The sequence below is a fragment of the Periplaneta americana genome, chromosome 11 (assembly GCF_040183065.1).
Source record: "Periplaneta americana isolate PAMFEO1 chromosome 11, P.americana_PAMFEO1_priV1, whole genome shotgun sequence".
Lineage (NCBI taxonomy): Eukaryota > Metazoa > Arthropoda > Insecta > Blattodea > Blattidae > Periplaneta > Periplaneta americana.
This window is the reverse complement of record NC_091127.1, coordinates 168,891,689-168,910,279: the sequence shown is the minus strand read 5'-3', so window position 1 is coordinate 168,910,279 and position 18,591 is coordinate 168,891,689. Positions and strand designations below refer to the sequence as shown.

Genomic DNA, 18,591 nt, shown 5'->3' with positions numbered 1-18,591 from the left:
CGTTTCCTGTATTTCTTAAAATAATGTTTATGAACACATTAATTTTTCTGGTAATTTTCGCTTTTCCAAAAATAATTGGTGTTAACATGTATAATTATTCATCCTGAGACCGAAAATAGCTTTTTTGAAATTTTTGTTTGTATGTCTGTCTGTATGTTTGTTACCTTTTCACGCGATAATGGCTGAACGGATTTCGATGAAAATTGGAATATAAATTAAGTTCGTTGTAAGTTAGATTTTAGGCTATATGGCATTCAAAATACTTTATTTAAAAGGGGGTTATAAGGGGGCCTGAATTAAATGAACTGAAATATCTCGCTTATTATTGATTTTTGTGAAAAATGTTACATAACAAAATTTCTTTAAAAATGATTTCCGATACGTTTCATTGCAACAAAATTTGATGGGACCAAATTGCACCAAAAACGGATGTTCTGAATCAAATGATCATATTTTAATTATCTGCATGTAATAACAATTAAGAAACATGTTAAAGGAATTATCATTACACTAAATGAGTGGTCTCTGGACCAAAATGATCGCATTTTAATTATTTAAATACAATTTAAATTAAGTGACATATTAAACGATTTATCCTTCTATCAAACACGAATGTTCCCTGGATCAAATGTCCTATTTTATTTATGTAATTACTTTATATTTATTTCTAACAAGTGCAGCGGAGCGCACGGGTACAGCTAGTATATATTAAGGGTTTGAAAAAATTGTATTTTTTTTTCATTGTTAATAATGTACCTATGTGAAGAAATTTTAATATATTAATGATTTATTTTTTAAGAATTTTCTTAATTTTCACACAATGAAAATTAGTGACATGACCTTTCAAAAAAGCAAATGGATTCAATTATTTAGTCCGAAATTAAATGTATATTATATAATATGTAGGCCAATATATTTTTTTCAAGTATATAGTACATTCATTTGTTCTAAATTAATTTTGTAATAAGTTGCGTGTAATTTTCGATGACTGAAGTGTACTTCTGTTTTGTCAATGCAGTAGCTCGGTTCCAGTTCGATAAACCTTGGGCTATACTCGTATATACTACTTTTCAACATTACCTTATAGTGCTCCAAATCCCTTGTCCTATTTCTTATAATCAGGGTTGAATCATTTTGGTTTTGTCTGTACGGATCCCAGCCTACTGCTCCTTATTCCATAATTGGGCGAACAAGGGTTCTGTACGCCAATTCTTATGACCTTCGGTTATCTTTCTTAAGAATACGCATAGACAAATGTAGTGCTTTCCAGGCTTTTCTTGTAATATCAGGGACTTGGTCGTTCCAACCCAGTTCCTTATTTAAATATATATCTACATATTTACAATTTTTAATATATCTGTTCCCTGGAGGTGAAGGACACTATGTCACAAATATTGAATTTTATAGAAGAGCTAAATGAAGTGCTCTTTTACCTCAGTACCATAATAGCACATACTGCCTTTTCCAACTGACTACGTGGCTTATTATTATTAGTAGGAGACAGTGCTTTGCGCCTCTGAAAAGAGCATGAAAAGTATAATAAAAATATGGGAAAATCTCAATTTAATAAAAAATGAATATACCTAGTGTCTTTTACCTCCTGTGAACAGATATATTAAATTAATTGGACGGGGTTACACAATAATAGGGCAACCGACAATTTGAAAAAAAAAAAAAAAAGAGATATTTGCACAAATCTATTGATGGCAGGCTAATTTAACTCGGGGGGGGGGGGGAAATCAACAATGCAATATCTGAATTTTGCTGCTATTTACAAGCAAAAATTTGTTTATTGCATAACATTAATTAATTTATTTTGGTTTGAAATATTAATTCAACTGTTGGTCTCTTATCAAAAATCGATTAGCCTTTTTTGGTATTATTTGTGCTATTTTTTTTGTAGTATTCATTTTATAATATTTCTTGCATAAAATGTTTTATAAAAAAGCAGATTTATTTTAATGGATATCTCCAAACATTTTTGGGCCTTGGTCTCTTATTGCGTAATTCCGTCCAATTATGAAGAGCTCCATATTGATAACTTTATAGTGATGATTTTTTTTTCATGATGACTAGATCTGGTTAATCAATTGGAAACGAGGCTCAAAATGGAGCCCTCGTCAGTAGCTCAAGATGTAAATACAATCCTCCGTCATTGGGAGGAAGAGCACCAGTCACCAAATTATGATCCTGCACCAACACTCACCAGGTAATACATTTTTTAGAAATAAAGAATAATGAACACAAGACAGAATGGAATCAGCTCATTTCATAAAAATTTCTTAACAACATATTGTTTGTCTTTAATATTTACATTATGACAATACTGCTTTGTATGGCGATGATCTGAAATAGATTGTTATCTATTGTTTATATTTTAACTTTTTCCCCACTGCTTACTTTGCTTCTCAAAAGTAGGGTTCCCATACATTCCATAAAAACAGGGACATTCCTTTTTTCAGTGATGTGTACTATTATAGTCCCGTCGCTCTAATTTCTGGCAGCCAATCGCGTTGCAGGTCGGCTACATTTAAACGTGTGCGTCTTGTGATTAGCTGATGAAGACGTTATTGATTTCTTAAGGCTCGATAAATACTTAATGTAATCGCTCGCCATTTTGGCTCTTTCGTTGGCGTTCGCAGAAAGCACACGAAGACGTTATTTGCCACTCAATTATTTGCTGAATTACAGGCGTTTGATTTATTATCATAGGAGCTATGACGATAATGTTTAACGGTGCGGCAAATAGATTCCTCATATGGTAGCTCGGCAACGAAAGAACAAAAATGGCGAACGATACTACATACCTAGACTTTATAGAGCCTCCACTTCTTAAGATGTAAGCAAAGAGGAAGAGTCAAGCCGGGAATAATAGCGTCGCGACTATAGGAACATCATTAAAAATCCTAATTCATGCCGAACTTGGTCAACCTAATTCATTAATTGGAGGTGATCAAATTTTCAATATATCCCGAGGTCTTTGGCACATGTTTTTGTCCCGTATTTAAAAAATAGCGATTGGAAAAACAAAACTGGGAATATCAACTGCTGTTTTATTATAAATATCAATCACTATCATTGTCAGTGACATTGGCAACATTGGAGATGGTACTGAATGTACACATTGTTCTTAAAACAAATCATACTGTAAAGCAAACTGCTACATGAATATTTCTTTTTTTTTTTTATGATATGACAATGCTACGAATTTCAAAGAAGATAGTGAATTTAAGGAAATTCTTATGGGTAAATCAAAATATTTAAATGAAGTCTGGGAAAATCTCTTCAAAAATGTTGATGAAAAGTCCAGATTAAAAAAAAAAAGTGATAGAGTTCGTTGTATTTATAAAGATTGTTCTCCCACATGAACTCACTGTGGGCTGGTGACTGAAACAAGTTGCAATTAAAGGCAGCAAAATCAGTACGTATTGTGAAATTGTTTTTTATTGAGGATTTTGTTATATTTCATGACTTAATGCTTTAATAATTTGACAGACATTGTTGTCTTTCAGATAAGTTAGTAATGAATTACAGTGAAACTTCCCAGTAGCGGACACCTCCGGGGAAATATTAAATGCCCGTTAATGAGAAGTGTCCGCTATTTAGAAAATCGTTAGTATGTATATAGTACATTAAAATTTCTCATACATATTCAACACTATATTTTACAGTACATACAGTAGACAGTGAGATTGTTTACAGTATTCATCCAGAGAGAAATCGTACCAGTAAATGTTTTGTAAATGAAATAAACACCAGTCACTGTACCACTTCACCTTACACAAATAAATCTAGAATTGCATTCTCACAAGGGAACCTTCTATCATGGTGAATTGAAAAGACGGTAATGCCCATATATTTTTGAAAAGAGGAGGTAAAAGTAAGTCAGTAGGTGAAATTTTTCCGCCTGAGCTCCATGGGGACAAAAGTTATGGGACTGCAAATTTAACATAATAGTCTGTGGGAAGTGACTCAATGTGGACACTTAAAGGTTAAAATGAAGTTGTTTTGGAAGTCACTGCATTACAAACGTGATATTACAACTGTTGTACATTTGAATTGAAACATTATGGACATCGATCTTCATGCAATGAAGAAATGCTGGGCGAAAATACTTGCAAAAGCATATCCATCATATCTGCCTCCCACATATTCGATGAACCAGAAGCATCTGATTTGATGTTGTATGGGTCAGCAGGTTTATATTTAGGGAACTTTTTCTGTCATTTGGCTGACACGAGATACATTAGGGAGAAGATCTGTCTCCATGGGAATGACTGGAATAATCATTTAGGAGTGTGTCGTAGCAGCCTCTGATCCTACTGTGGCATAAATTTTCTTCCTTCATTTAAACGCAGGGTTCGGCCGGAGGGAATCTCTATTTCAAATCAACTTTGGTCAATGTTGAGGATCTGGCGAGGAGTGAAGCCATGATCGATGTACAACAGCTTCATCTTCGACACAAAATTGTCCGAATTCTGCTACACCTCTGCCTCTTTTGGTGCGAAGTTCCTGCTCACTTTATACGTCACAGAACGAGAAACGATATGATTGCGTTGCTTGAATCCCCATATCCATGAGTCAGAAGCTGTGAAGTTAAGGCAGTTATCACTGTCAATTTGAGCCTTCACCTGTAGGCCTCAAAGCCTCATAGTTCTTAGTGAATAATAGCGTTTGTACTGCACATTTGTTTGAAATGCTGCAGAACTATGGCATTAATGTCAGCCATTCAAGATTTCTTCTTCTTCTTCTTCTTCTTCTTCACTTTTGCATCGTAATCATAAAGCATCCCCTGTGTGATGAGAGGGAATCGATTTTTTACAGAAGTGAAGGATCGTCTCTTTCCACTGATTGTATCGTCGAGCGCTTTCTGCTTGTAATCGTTGTCTGGTTCTTTTAGGAGATGGAGCGTAAGAATACGTGCTGGTTTGCGACGATGTCTCCGTTTCTTCAGCGTCCTCCGCTTTCTGGCCGTCTTATTGGCGTCCCGTCATTTGTTCGTCTTCAATGCCACCATAAACTTGCTGCCCATCTTTCACGTCCAAATTTGGTGTCTCGTCAATAAGGAGCGACGTGTACGCTTCCACGACCTCCTGTTCGTTCTTTAGCTCATCCTTCAATTGATTTAACATCCGGATGTCTGCGACTGACGGTTTAACGTCACTGGTCCCAAACTCGCGCACCAGCAGCTGAACCACAACTTTAGGATCCATCCTCTGTATGATACAAACGGCAACAATTACTTGTCACGCGCCCCAACAGAACACGAATGAGAAACAAAACTTCAGATTGGAGCTTTAACATGTAGTAGCGTCAATATGCATACTCTTCCGTAAGAGGAAAGAGCTGGCTTACGAATTCGTACGATGAGAGGCGAGGAGTGTCTGATCAGTGATCAGTCACACAGTCTGAACACAAATCAAACATAAGAGTAGCTATAACAACAGAATTAGCTCGAGCAAGACTTATCTTTCCGTAAGATGAAAGTAGGTGGCCATCTCCTAGAGATAATACACAGTACCATTTAAAACGAACAACAGCTATAATATCACGTTTGCAATGCAGTGACTTCGAAACAACTTCATTTTAACCTCTAAGTGTCCACATTGAGACACTTCTCACAGACTGTTATATTAAATCTACAGTCCCATAACTTTTGTCCCTATGGAGCTCAGGCGGAAAAATTTCACCTGCTGACTTACTTTTGTCTCCTCTTTCCAAAAATATATGGCATTACCGCCTTTTGAATTCACCATGATAGAAGGTTCCCTTGTCAGTGTATGATTTTAAAATAACATCCTTGTTTTTCAAAATTTCACTAACCTGAGTTTTCCCCACATTAAACTTTGTGGCCAGCTCACGAACACTTAATTTCTCCTTCTCACTATGATTTACAATATCCACTTTCTCTTTTAGTGACAAACGTTTACGTTTTTGTGACATTTTTAATGTGACTGTACTTCCGAACACTCAACTTGACAAACTAAGAAAGTACGGACTGCTCACGTACAGTATCACAACTAACAACTGTGCTGCTGACCTTCAATAAAGTACAAGAACGTTCAAATGCACGATAATGATTGTTGCAAAGAGTTCCGTTTAATTTACAACCCTATTTTTCTTTTTTTTTTCTTTCCTCTGTCCTTCATTTGGAAGTTTTAATTGTTGTTGGGAGATACATTTCAGTGTCCGCGTCCGTTATTGAGAATGTCCGCTATTTGGAAGAATTTTATCATAAGGGCCAATGTTATTTTGCAGGGAAATTTTAAAATGTCCGCTATTGGGAAGTGTCCATTAAGGGAAGTTTCACTGTAATTATATTGGGTTACTGTTCAGTCTAAACTTATCACTTTTACACAGTGAATTATATCATTGAATGTAAATATATTTTATTTTATTTTATTTTATTTGGTTATATGACGAGAATTTTTGCCTTATGGCATCATCAGGTCTCATGAACATAACAGGAATACATTGTAAAGCATCTGGTTAACAACATATAATATGCATGAATTATAACATTGTGATGAAGACTAGGAACTCCAGTGAATTTTTTAGGAGCATATCATAATGCATATATGATTTATGAGGCATTTGCACATTATTGTTCAATATGGAAGAACCAGAAATATACAATATTATCCACAATAGATATGTCTTAAATGTTAGATAAAATAATTAAAATACAATTAAAAACAGTTGGAAAAACATATGTTGAATGAATTAATTGTGGTACATAATTGTTCAACTTACATGTGTGATATATGCTGACAATTATTATCAGTTATGTTATCAGAGCTCTAGTAAATATGTATTTTGTAATTATGTGTCCAGGAATGATAGTTGCAGGTGGATAATAGCTTGGTCGTAAATGTGTGTTGGTGGACATTAGGATGCATAGAAATGTCTGAAAACGAGATATAATGTGTTTTAGTTTTACTTTTATTGAATGCATTTCTGGAGATACAGTTACAAAATGCATAATGATATACGCCAGTATTTCTCAAACTTTTTTGAAGTGGGGACCACTTTTTAAGTCAGAACAGTTCCACGGACCACCTTACTCTTGTTCCCTTCGAAAGCAAATTTATCATTTTTGTAGTATATTTTAATACCAGTATACTCATATTTTAAAATAGAATTAATTAATTATAATACTTTTCTAATTACATTTTTTGTAGCCAATCAGAAGTAACTTATAACAAATTCTGTGCATTGTTGATTCATCGCTTGCCTGTTAGCAGTTAGTTGTTTGAAATCCTTCTTATGTGGTACACGCTAGTAGTTGTCCATGTCTCTGTTAAATAGTGCCCATTATAAATAATGGAAAACTGGCTTCGATTCGGATCTTTGAAAAGAAAAGAACATGATATGTTTCTTTTAGGTAGTGCTAATAGTTCAGAAGCTGTGTGTGAAAAAATAGATTAATATCAGTGATTATAGTGTTAATTCATTTAACTATTTAGGTTATAACCTCTCTTACATCACTGATGAAGATATGTCAAACAAAATATCTAAATTTATAAAAATCACAGGTGTCATTAACGCCGTCTTCAAATCCTCCCATGTTCAGAAACATACAAGGCTAAAGGTATATAAAACACTAGCTCGACTGGTCCTCACTTACGGTAGCGAGGCATGGACAATCAGAAAAGCTGATGAGCAAGGGCTGACAGCGGAAATGAGTTTCATGAGACGAACAGCGGGGTGCTCTTTGCTGGAACACCGTAAAAATGTGGACATATTGCAGGAACTCAAAATGAATCCTATAGTTAATTTTGTTCAACAATATCGACTTCAGTAGAAAAAACATGTCGAAAGGATGGATCGCACTAGATGGCCTAAACAGATTCTTACTTATGTACCAAGAGGAAAGAGGAAATTGGGAAGACCACGAAAGCACTGGCATGAGACCGTAACAGATCCTGTAGGGTCTAATACGTGAGGGATATGATGATGATAGTGCATTAGTCCTAGGGTAGCTATTCAAAGAAAAAATAATTTCGTAAATATGATAAGAGTTATTTGGAACTTGGATTTACTTGGTGTGGCAATGAGAGTGAACCAAAACCTTGGTGCGTTGTTTGTTACGAAATGCTTTCAAACGAGTGTATGAAACCCGCGAAATTGAAATGGCACCTAGAGACGAAACACGCAAGTGTAAAAAGTAAACCTGTTGGATTTTAAAATAGGTGGAGTCTAAAATTTCTTATATCGTCATCTGGAAAAACAAATAAAAAATTAATACAGAAACATGTCCGATTTTTAACAATTAAGGATGAAATTTGGCACGTTCTATTTTTGGTGTACGACGTACAGCTATGTGCCCATTCCAATGTGCAGATTGTGTGTCGGCAAAACTATTAAGAAAGTCATCAATACATCCAAAGGTTCGGTCCTCTGTTATGAATTTGGGTGGTTCCTGGCTGGATTACAGGCTCGGTGCCAGATATGCAAGGAAATGCCACATTCATAGTTCATAGTGCTTTAAATCCCTCTTTTGTTGCTGGGAGTATAGTGGGAAGTGTGTAGACGGGTAGGGTAATAAAGTTAATAAAATATTAGTACTGGGAGAAAAAGTGAAAGGCGATTGCCATGTGTCATTTCCGAACTCTGAGATTTTCAGCTATAGTGTGATACGCAATTCGTTTGAATTTTATTTTTTCTCGTATTTTTTTGAAGGACCACAAGGGTAGAACTCGAGGACCACAGATGGTCCGTGGACCATAGTTTGAGAAACGCTGACATACGCAATTAATGCCACTTGCAGCTGTAGCTGCTTTCTATATCAGTAGGGAAGCCCTGCTGTATTGTATGGCAGGACGGTTTTATGCGGTACTGTATTTAACATTTTTGCTGCATGCAGTAGAGATGTGCAACATTAAAAACAATGCAGACCACATTGTTGGTTGTTGCATATTGCTCCCTCGGTATAAATCCATCTTTAATCTTGGGATTACGGAGAATGCTTTTTTTGTGTAATCCAGAGAATGGAAGGCCATTTTTCTATTTGTGTGCATGTTAAATGATTTCATTTATGTATCTCTACGGAATAATACTTAAAGAAATTAAATTAAAATAATGGTATCTTTCGCACATGATAAAGGAAATGAACTGTTGTGAAACACACAAAATGTATAGTAATAACTTAGAATTTCAACAGTTAAGGTTAAATATCTGGCAGATTATTTTCAGATTTGTACTGATAAAATTCTGGGACGTAGATTTCATTTGAGTATTTCAGTGCATCATTGCTTCAATTTTGCTTATTTCACTGACTTTAATTAAAATTTTCTTAATTATAGAACTACTGTACCTACTATAGTCTAAACTTTGTTTATATTCCTGTTATCTATTTCTATAAGATATGTTCAGTGTTTTATTTTTTAAATACAGTTATCGGATTTTAATTAAATGTTAATTGCTTCTAGACTGGCAGAAATTATTGAAGCAGAGACTGAAAATTACATGAAGATGGATCCCGATCCCTTTGATGAACGTCATCCATCACGTGCTGACCCTGACTGTGCATTGGGACACATTCTCAAAATACTCTTCAGGAAAGATAATTTCATGAACAAGGTTGGCATTCACTATTATAGTCTCTTCCGATTTTTATATTTATATTTATTTGTATGGATGATATTGCCAGCATGTTGTTGTCAAATAAAAAAATGAAAGCATGTAAAACATCAGAATATGACAAGATGTAAAATGTTATGATGAAATTTGGTGTTATTATTACAAAATAATACCAGTAACACAACACCATCATACTTAGGCAGGGCAGATCATATTAGGAAGTTTAAATGTAGAAAACAAAGAACAGACGTGGCAAAATTTTCCTTTGTTAACCGCACAATAGTAGACTGGAACAGCTTACCTGCGGCAGTCTTTCAGGGTGGTCCTCTCAAAATCAATATATTTAAGGAAAGGTTGAGAAGATTAGACTGAAAATGTAATTGTAGGTGCAGTGTAATTATCTAAGTTGTATCATGTAATTAATTAAGTTGATATGTAATTAATTAAGTTGATATGTAATTAATTAAGTTGATATGTAATTAATTAAGATGATATGTAATTTAGTTGATATGTAAATAAATAAAGGTGATATGTAATTAATTAAGGTGATATGTAATTACTTAAATTGGTAATAGTTGGGTGAAATAGAAGTACTTATAAGTTAGGTTTACTTTTGCTTGTTGTTAGGCGTTATTATAGAATAGTTTTTATTTATAGTCCTAGGTTTATTGAATCTATTTATTTATAGTTAGAAATAAATTTAGGTTTATTTTATTTTATTTTTATTTTATTGCTGTAATTATTGCATAATTGTAATGGTATTATTGTATATTATATATCACTGCCACCGGGTGTATACCCAATTGTAGTGTTAATAAATACATACATACATACATACATACATACATACATACATACATACATACATACATACATACATACATACATAATAGAAATAATTAGTAGCTTAGTGCTTCAGTCAAGTAGTGGGCTAAAATAATTCGGATTTGAATTTTGGTGTTGGTAAGGTGTCCTTTAGTCACCTTTTCAATATTAACTGTAAGACCCATCCAGTCGTTGAGCAGTTTTCTAGATACTACTTATGCCAATGTAATTATTAGCTCTTACAATGAGCTATTTCGTCGTTTCACGCATTGTACTCATGATTGCTTATTTTAGTGACCAAATAATGTTAAATGTTATTAAACATAAAAATCTATTAAAACATTAAATACTTTAAGGCCCGATTGTATAAACCATTTAATCTTAGATCAGAGGTTAAATTGATCCTTGTTTCAGCTGAATTTGGAATTTTGTGTTGTATAAAGTCTAATCTGAGATTAATTTGTCTCAAACTAAAGTCAACTTTGACTGAAGAAATTTCTCCGATTAAGTTAGATGATCCAAGTTCAGTTATTTCTTTTCTGTTTGAAATATACGAGTGACAGATTGTGCAAATAAAATATCCATTATTATTAATATTAATAGATATGATAGGTACGTTTATATATATTTCTTTCAATTTCTTGCCTTAATACACAAACAATCTTATATTTTATAAGGCTCTATCGTGTTCAGCAGTATCAAATAACTTAATCTATAATTATATTATGTTTATAACAAGCATTAATTATTAATGGATATGATAATACATTCATAAATTTTCAATTAACTGTATTACTAAACGAAAATTGTCGTTTTATAAAGCTTTATTATGTTTAGCAATATCAAACACCATAACATGATAATAACTCGGAGAACAGTCAACCTTCTTCTTATTGTATGCCATTATTTACATTGCACAAAAAACCAGTGTCTCCAACAGAGTGTAATACGGAAAGTTGCCAAAAAGTAGTTGTAAAGTCGCTAGATTTCTCATTATCAACAAAGAAAGATTAAATTTTGTCACTATGGGGTGCTAAAAAGGTCACTAAATCCCTATTTAAGCAATATAAAAGTTAAAAGAAATTGTTGTTGAAAAAGAGTTAAAGTCGCTAGATTGGCAACACTGAACAAACCTGTATAACATGGTCCGTGCATCACGTATTTCACCTGTTTAAGCGATGTTGCCAAATCCTTTTCACATGAACTTAGATTGCATTTGAACCAAGGTAATTTGATCGCAGAAAAGTTTTATACAATAGAAGAAGTGTCTGAACTCGGTTCACTTTTCGATCTTCGATCAAAGTTGATATTTAGTCAGGGAGTTTTATACAATTGGGCCTAAGACGTGTTAAATTGTTATCACCTCATTTTAGTTTATTGTCAACAAAGAAGCAAGACTTGATTTATTACAAACTACTCAAAACAAAGGAACTGAATTGCATTTACTAATATACACAGATTTATGACCTATTATTTGTTCTTCATATCATTTCAGCTAGTGAATGACTATTTGCGTGATAACTATTGGAGCCGGTCAGGAAACCCAAGCAAAGACTCCAGAAAATTAAACATAGCAACTTGTCGGCTTATGCTGGATATTATGCCGGGTCTTGAGACATCAGCGGTCTTCCAGGTTGTAAGTATCACATTACTAACCATTTTATAGGTTAAAATTTTGTATTCATATCTCAGTATCATAATTCAATTCTTTAACTTGCATTTTCTAATTATGTGTAAGCCAAGATCATTTGTGCAATAAACGTACAGTAACTCTAAAATTTTGTTTGCAGCCTGAGATGGAGAGTATGATTCTTCGCCTCTTCAGCTGGGCAGAAAAGTCAATACAACCATTACAGAGCTATGCTACCGGGCTTCTTGCAGCTGCAATGGAAGTGCAAGATATTGCTGCTAATTTTAGGTAATTTACTGTCAATACCATTAGTTCTTTGAATTTGCAATGTGAACAGTTTTTTTAAACATTTAAATGATATTTTGTTTGTGATTATACAGGGTGTTTAAAAAAAGTGTCGCGTATTTTTACAGGAAGTAGTATAGGTCGAAACTAGAAAAAAAGTTCTTGTAAACATGTGTCTGGAAACAAATATCTGTTGAGATATGGGCCATGCTCTTTTGTGGCCTATGATCGTCATTTGTTTAAAAACACAAAACAATGGTGCATGTTTTGAGAGTGCATAGCATCCCTCAATAGAAGTAAACAGAGAATGTAGTAAATAATTTTAAGGAAACTTGTTCCAGGGCTGGGTATCGATCCCGGGACCCTTCACGTAGCGCTCAAATGCTCTACCGACTGAGCTACCCCAGGAACTATACACGACACCATCACAATTTTCCCTTTATATCCACACAACTCAAATGAGCTGACAAGATGCCAGAACTCAACTATGAGTGCACACAAATGCTGTGTGACTTAAATTATGGCTTTCTGTTAATGTACCTCCAGTAACGAATGTATTATGCAAATCTGGCTTTCAGGGAGTAGCTCCCTGTAAAGCAGGTTTGAATAATTTTAAGGAAAAATTCTGCAGTGCTCGGGAAAAGTGACATAAGTCAGTTTCCACAAACCTTTTTTGATAATTTATTGACAACTTACACTGGTTTATGTCGATTTGATTTTCTTCTGTATGAATTATTGCAATGGGAGAAATACTTATGTATTTTTTTTCCAAGTGAGCAGATGTTCCGTGAGTTGTCAAATTATCAAAAAAGGTTTGTGGAAATTGACATGTCACTTTTCCCGAGCACTGCAGAATTGTTCCAGGACCCTTCGCTTAGCGTGCTCACTCTATCGACTGAGCTACCCCAGGAACTATACACGACATGTCACAATTTTTCCTTTATATCCACACAACTCACATGAGCTGACAAGACGCCAGAACTCAACTATGAGTGCACACAAATGCTGTGTGACTTAATTTTCTGTTAACGTACCTCCAGTAACGAATGTATTATACAAATCTGGCTTTCAGGTAGTAGCTCCCTTTAAAGCAGGTTTGAATAATTTTAAGGAAAAATTGTTTGGGGCCGGTTATCGATCCCGGGACCCTTTGCTTAGCGTGCGAATGATCTACCGACTGAGCTACCCCAGGAACTATACACGACAAAGAGAATTTAGTAGTAAACAAAGGTCCAGGTTACTACAGAGTCTATCATTTTGCTTGTGTTAGTAAGTACGTACAGCATTCAGTGGTGTAGGCTATCTTTGTGTTTATGCACAATGAAGCACCATTTTCTATACCTCATGCGACAGTACCTAATTTGGAGATTTAATGGGTGATGAATTGGTCGAAGAGGTCCAGTAGCGTGACCTCCTCGATCACCTGATCTAAATCCTTTGAATTTCTAACTATGGAGACATTTAAAGACATTGGTATATGCCACACCCATCTACAATGTACAAACTTTACAGGAGCGTGTATCCAATGCATGTGAGCAAATTCGACAACAGCCAGTTGTGGTTGCGAGAGATTGTGATTCACTGAGAACAAGGGCTGAAACATGTGTAACAATGAGTGGTAACCTCAAAGAGCACCTTCTGTAGTGTCTATGTAGCAGACAGGTGCGAACAAAACAGCATGACCTATATCTCAACAGAAATATTTGTTTCCAGACACATATATACAGGAACTTTTATTTTCTAGTTTCGATCAATGCTACTTCCTGTAAAAATATGCGACATTTTTTTTAAACACATTGTATAATGCATTATTCTGACTTTTTACTTTGGACAGTAGTCTCAATGATGAAATCGTTCGAATAATTGTATGTATTTATTTGCACTGCAAGTGGGCAAGCACCCGGTATACACAATATAAACAGTACACAATAAAATTGCAATACACAATACAATTATATACACAATAAAATAAGAATACACAATACAATGTAACACAATAATTACAATTAATAATAATAATAATAATAATAATAATAATAATAATAATAATAAGGTTCGATTCCCGCTCGAGGTTGTGAAATTTTTCTTTCATACCACGGCATGATTGTGACTATAATAATATTTAAAGTCATTAAATTCAATAGTAATAATAATAATAATTAATAATAATAATAATAATAATAATAATAATAATAATAATAATAAGGTTCGATTCCCGCTTGAGGTTGTGAAATTTTTCTTTCATACCACGGCATGATTGTGACTATAATAGTATTTAAAGTCATTAAATTCAATAGTAATAATAATAATAATAATAATAATAATAATAATAATAATAATAATAAGGTTCGATTCCCGCTTGAGGTTGTGAAATTTTTCTTTCATACCACGGCATGATTGTGACTATAATAGTATTTAAAGTCATTAAATTCAATAGTAATAATAATAATAATAATAATAATAATAATAATAATAATAATAATAATAATAATAATAATAAGGTTTGATTCCCGCTCGAGGTTGTGAAATTTTTCTTTCATACCATGGCATGATTGTGACTATAATAGTATTTAAAGTCATTAAATTCAATAGTAATAATAATAATAATAATAATAATAATAATAATAATAATAATAATAATACATAAAATAACCTAATTAATAAGTGAATCTAATTTTACAATACAACCTACATATTGTAACTTTTATTATAATCAATAATGTAACTTTTATTTCAAAACAATAATAATCGCTTGCTATAATGGAATGTAAACACTCCCGTCTACAATAGGATTTCCACTCCACACAGTAACACAGTATTCGTTATTGCACTCCACAGACGACAATGACAATTTACTTGAATTATTGAGAACAACAATGTACTGCTAATTTTAACTAATGTTCACAAAGCACTATTTACAAATCAGAACTGTCAGTTCTCAGTTCACAGTTCGTTTGCCTTGGCTAGTTCTTCTAGTTCAGTCACACGAGCTCACAGTATCTCGAACCCCAGACCTTCAGAGACAGTCCACTGAACTTAGAACTCAGGTCCCCCAAATGCAGTCCACTGCACTCAAACTCAGGACTTTGGACGCTCACACAGCTGTGGACACACTCAAGTCGAACTCCTGTCTTGAAGCTGGCTTCACTGCTACACAAGACTGGCTGGCTTGCTGTCCAACGATTACAACAACAACTGCTCAAGTTCACTCGCGTGTCGTATTTATAACTAAACCATAGTTTTTGGAAAGTACGATCTCACAAACAATCGACCGATGCCTAGAAGATGATGCCTATCCAGACCTCTCTGGATTTCTCCCCTCAGTCACCAGCTGCTTACTTCCCCCTCTCTCCCTCGGCCCAGCATGCCGCCATTTCTCCTCTCCTCTCCACGCCGCGCGCCGCCCCCCCAGTGCTTCGTGGAGCCCGTGTCGACTCCCACGTGACTCTTGCGGGACGCTGTTTGAGTCTCGATGTGGCTGTCACAATATGTATAGGCCCTATATAAGTTTCATATTGGTACTGATATTAGTCTTTCACTTTACTCTTATCTCATTCACTGTAGTGGCACTATGACGCATTTCACTGACAGTTTAGGACACACTTCACTGACACTCTGTAACACATTTCACTGACACCATAGAACACATTTCATTGACACTATAAATTATCGCTGATTGGAACTATTCACTGCACTGTAAAACCATAACTTCACTGACTCACCTCGCTTCACTGATACAACAGTTCAAATAAGATAGATAATTACACCCTTATGCGTATTTGTAAACAGAACTACATTTAAACTAAACATTTCTAGTCTAAGACCCTCTTACACACTATTTTTAAATAATTTACAATTCAAACCAAGGGAGTAACTCGTCAGGCTAAATAAATACATGTCGCCTTAAAAAATTAAATGTCACCTTAATTTTAATTTGCATTTTATACACAACTTTTTAAGTTATTCTTGAATCTCCTTAAGGGGAGGCAGAGGTGAATATTTCAAAATCCACAAAATTTATCCGATTTATTTGAAATTGATCATGGTTACTAAGTATGTTATTAGTAATGGGCATACCAAGTTTCAATTTTCTAAAATGTTATTAGTAATGGGCATACCAAGTTTCAACTTTCTAAGTACAATAGTTCTGTAAATATTAATAATTTTATAAAACTTTATATCGTTTGATATAAAATGCTCCATGCACCATATTGTAAGAAATTTTCAATATTTCTTTTTATTTATATGTTCAGAGAAGGTATATAAATAATGATAAGTATTAGTTTATTATGGGAATAATATAGTAATACAGTTATCTTGGTTTTAATTTCATACTTTTAAAGGGCACAAAATCAAAAACTAACATCGGAATATGAAAATAAAGATAATAAAAATGGAAAAAACAAAATTTTCATTTTTTCTTCAGTTTTGTTCGAAAATTTCACCTCTGCCTCCCCTTAAGGAAGGACAGCCCTCAAAGACTAAGGACAGTCCTCAAAGATAAAACAGCCCTGAAATTAATGCAGTTCTTGATAACTAGTGATATAAAGGTCTAAATAAAGTTGTTTCTTTAGAAATATGTACTTATTGTAAGGGTGGTATTTCATATCAGTCACTATTCAAGTGTTCTATATGTATTTTTGGAAGAGAAGGCTCAGAGGGTATCAAGTAGAAGAGGATAGTTTCTGTATTTGAATTGGGTGGTATTTTAAATGTATGCGACTTTACAGAAATAAGTTAAAGGCTTTTATTTCTTATATTATATTAGTACTGCATTTTTTTTATCCAGAGAACAGAATGCGCGTCTTGTACCCCTCATGCTGCAAGAACTCCATAAGCTACAAGTGAGAGCTGCGGAAGAGCGACACCAGGCAACTCTGACAGCCCGTCCATTTGCCCATCTTGGGCACAGTAACAGAGAAGTGGGAGATGTAGAATGTAAAAATGGCGCCATTCTTGGAAGTCGCACCAAGAAGAGAGTTTCCAGTCACCATAAAGAAAATGGTAAAGTTAGCAAAATTCTAGTGGTATTGATTATGATTTACTTATATATGCTTTGTTAGAGCTTGTACCTCAGAGTTCTTTCAGCATGAGTTGATACTTCGTAATTGCTGAGTAGAATTTTTGTTTACTTTTCTCACTTGCTTCCTCAGTTGATTTCGAAATTTGTACTGTACTGTTGTTATAAAGTTCTCTAATGCTTTTTTATTTGCCTCTAATAATACACTACGTTAATAAGTTGAATTTGAAAATATACTTCACACTAGAACACTTTAATTTCTCGAGAGAAGAAAAATGGGCTGAAAGAAGAAGGGTCCAGGGGAAAAACCTGTTAAGTCCAAAATTATCAATTTTTTGTTTTGGATGCCATGTAATACCTCAGGCAGTAGAGATTTCGTGATTTAATTGTACAGAGTAAAAAACTTGATTAAGCCAGAAATATTTGAAGAATGATACCTCAGAGACAATAGAATGTAATGGACCTTGAAACGTTAAACTTGCTCTCCTGTAAAAACAGTAAAATGTGACTTAGCAGGTTCTTCCCCTGGACCCTTCTTATTCCAAGTTGTCCACATTGTCTCAGAAATGGCGTAACAGTAAAAGAAACTTTCTGGTAGTAAGTAAAGAACTGGGAAGAATTACATGCACATAGAAATATATTAATCATTTCTTAGTCGAGTAACGTAATTATTAATTTTTTGGCGATTTTCTGTGTAGTACGAGGCGTGTTCTTAAAGTAAGTTCCATTTTCAATTATAGCCATCACATTGCTGCAATTGTTATTTTGCGCATGCGTGTTTTCTTCTTCAGTCCTCAGGCAAGCTGTGCATGCAGTTTCAGAGCTTCAGTCCGTGTGTGTGGTTAGTTGTGATCAAGTGAAATGTTTAAAGTGATCGAGCACCCCGCCGACTGTGAGATGCGCTCTGTTATCCGTTTCTTGAATGCGAGTAACATCAAACCAGCTGACATTCATCGTCAACTTTGTGAGGTGTATGGTGATGATGCCATTAGTGATGGAATGGTCAGGAGATGGGTTAGGAAATTCAATGAGGGCTGCGTCTCTGTGCATAATGAACAGCGTACCAGTTGGCTATCTTTGATCAATGACGATTTGGTGTGTGCTGTCGATGAAAAAATTCATGAGGACAGGAACAAATTCACCATCCCCCCTACAGCCCAGATTTGGCTCTGAGTGACTTTCATCTCTTCCTGCACCTCAAGAAGTTCCTCAGTGATCAATGTTTTGATGGCGACGATGAAGTGAAAAC

General features: G+C 34.5%; 1 protein-coding gene across 2 annotated transcripts in view; it reads left to right on the top strand.

The window, feature by feature from the left end:
* The window catches only part of mahj (LisH and WD40 domain-containing protein mahjong), a 122,414-nt gene that overhangs the window by 13,615 nt on the left and 90,208 nt on the right, over positions 1-18,591 (top strand). For both annotated transcript variants that reach the window (XM_069840447.1, XM_069840446.1), the window contains exons 2-6: positions 2,077-2,209; positions 9,432-9,582; positions 11,903-12,043; positions 12,198-12,325; positions 17,112-17,326. In XM_069840447.1, the coding sequence (XP_069696548.1) occupies positions 2,109-2,209; positions 9,432-9,582; positions 11,903-12,043; positions 12,198-12,325; positions 17,112-17,326 (736 nt within the window). In that variant the 5' untranslated portion in view covers positions 2,077-2,108. The remainder of the gene's footprint in view (positions 1-2,076; positions 2,210-9,431; positions 9,583-11,902; positions 12,044-12,197; positions 12,326-17,111; positions 17,327-18,591) is intronic.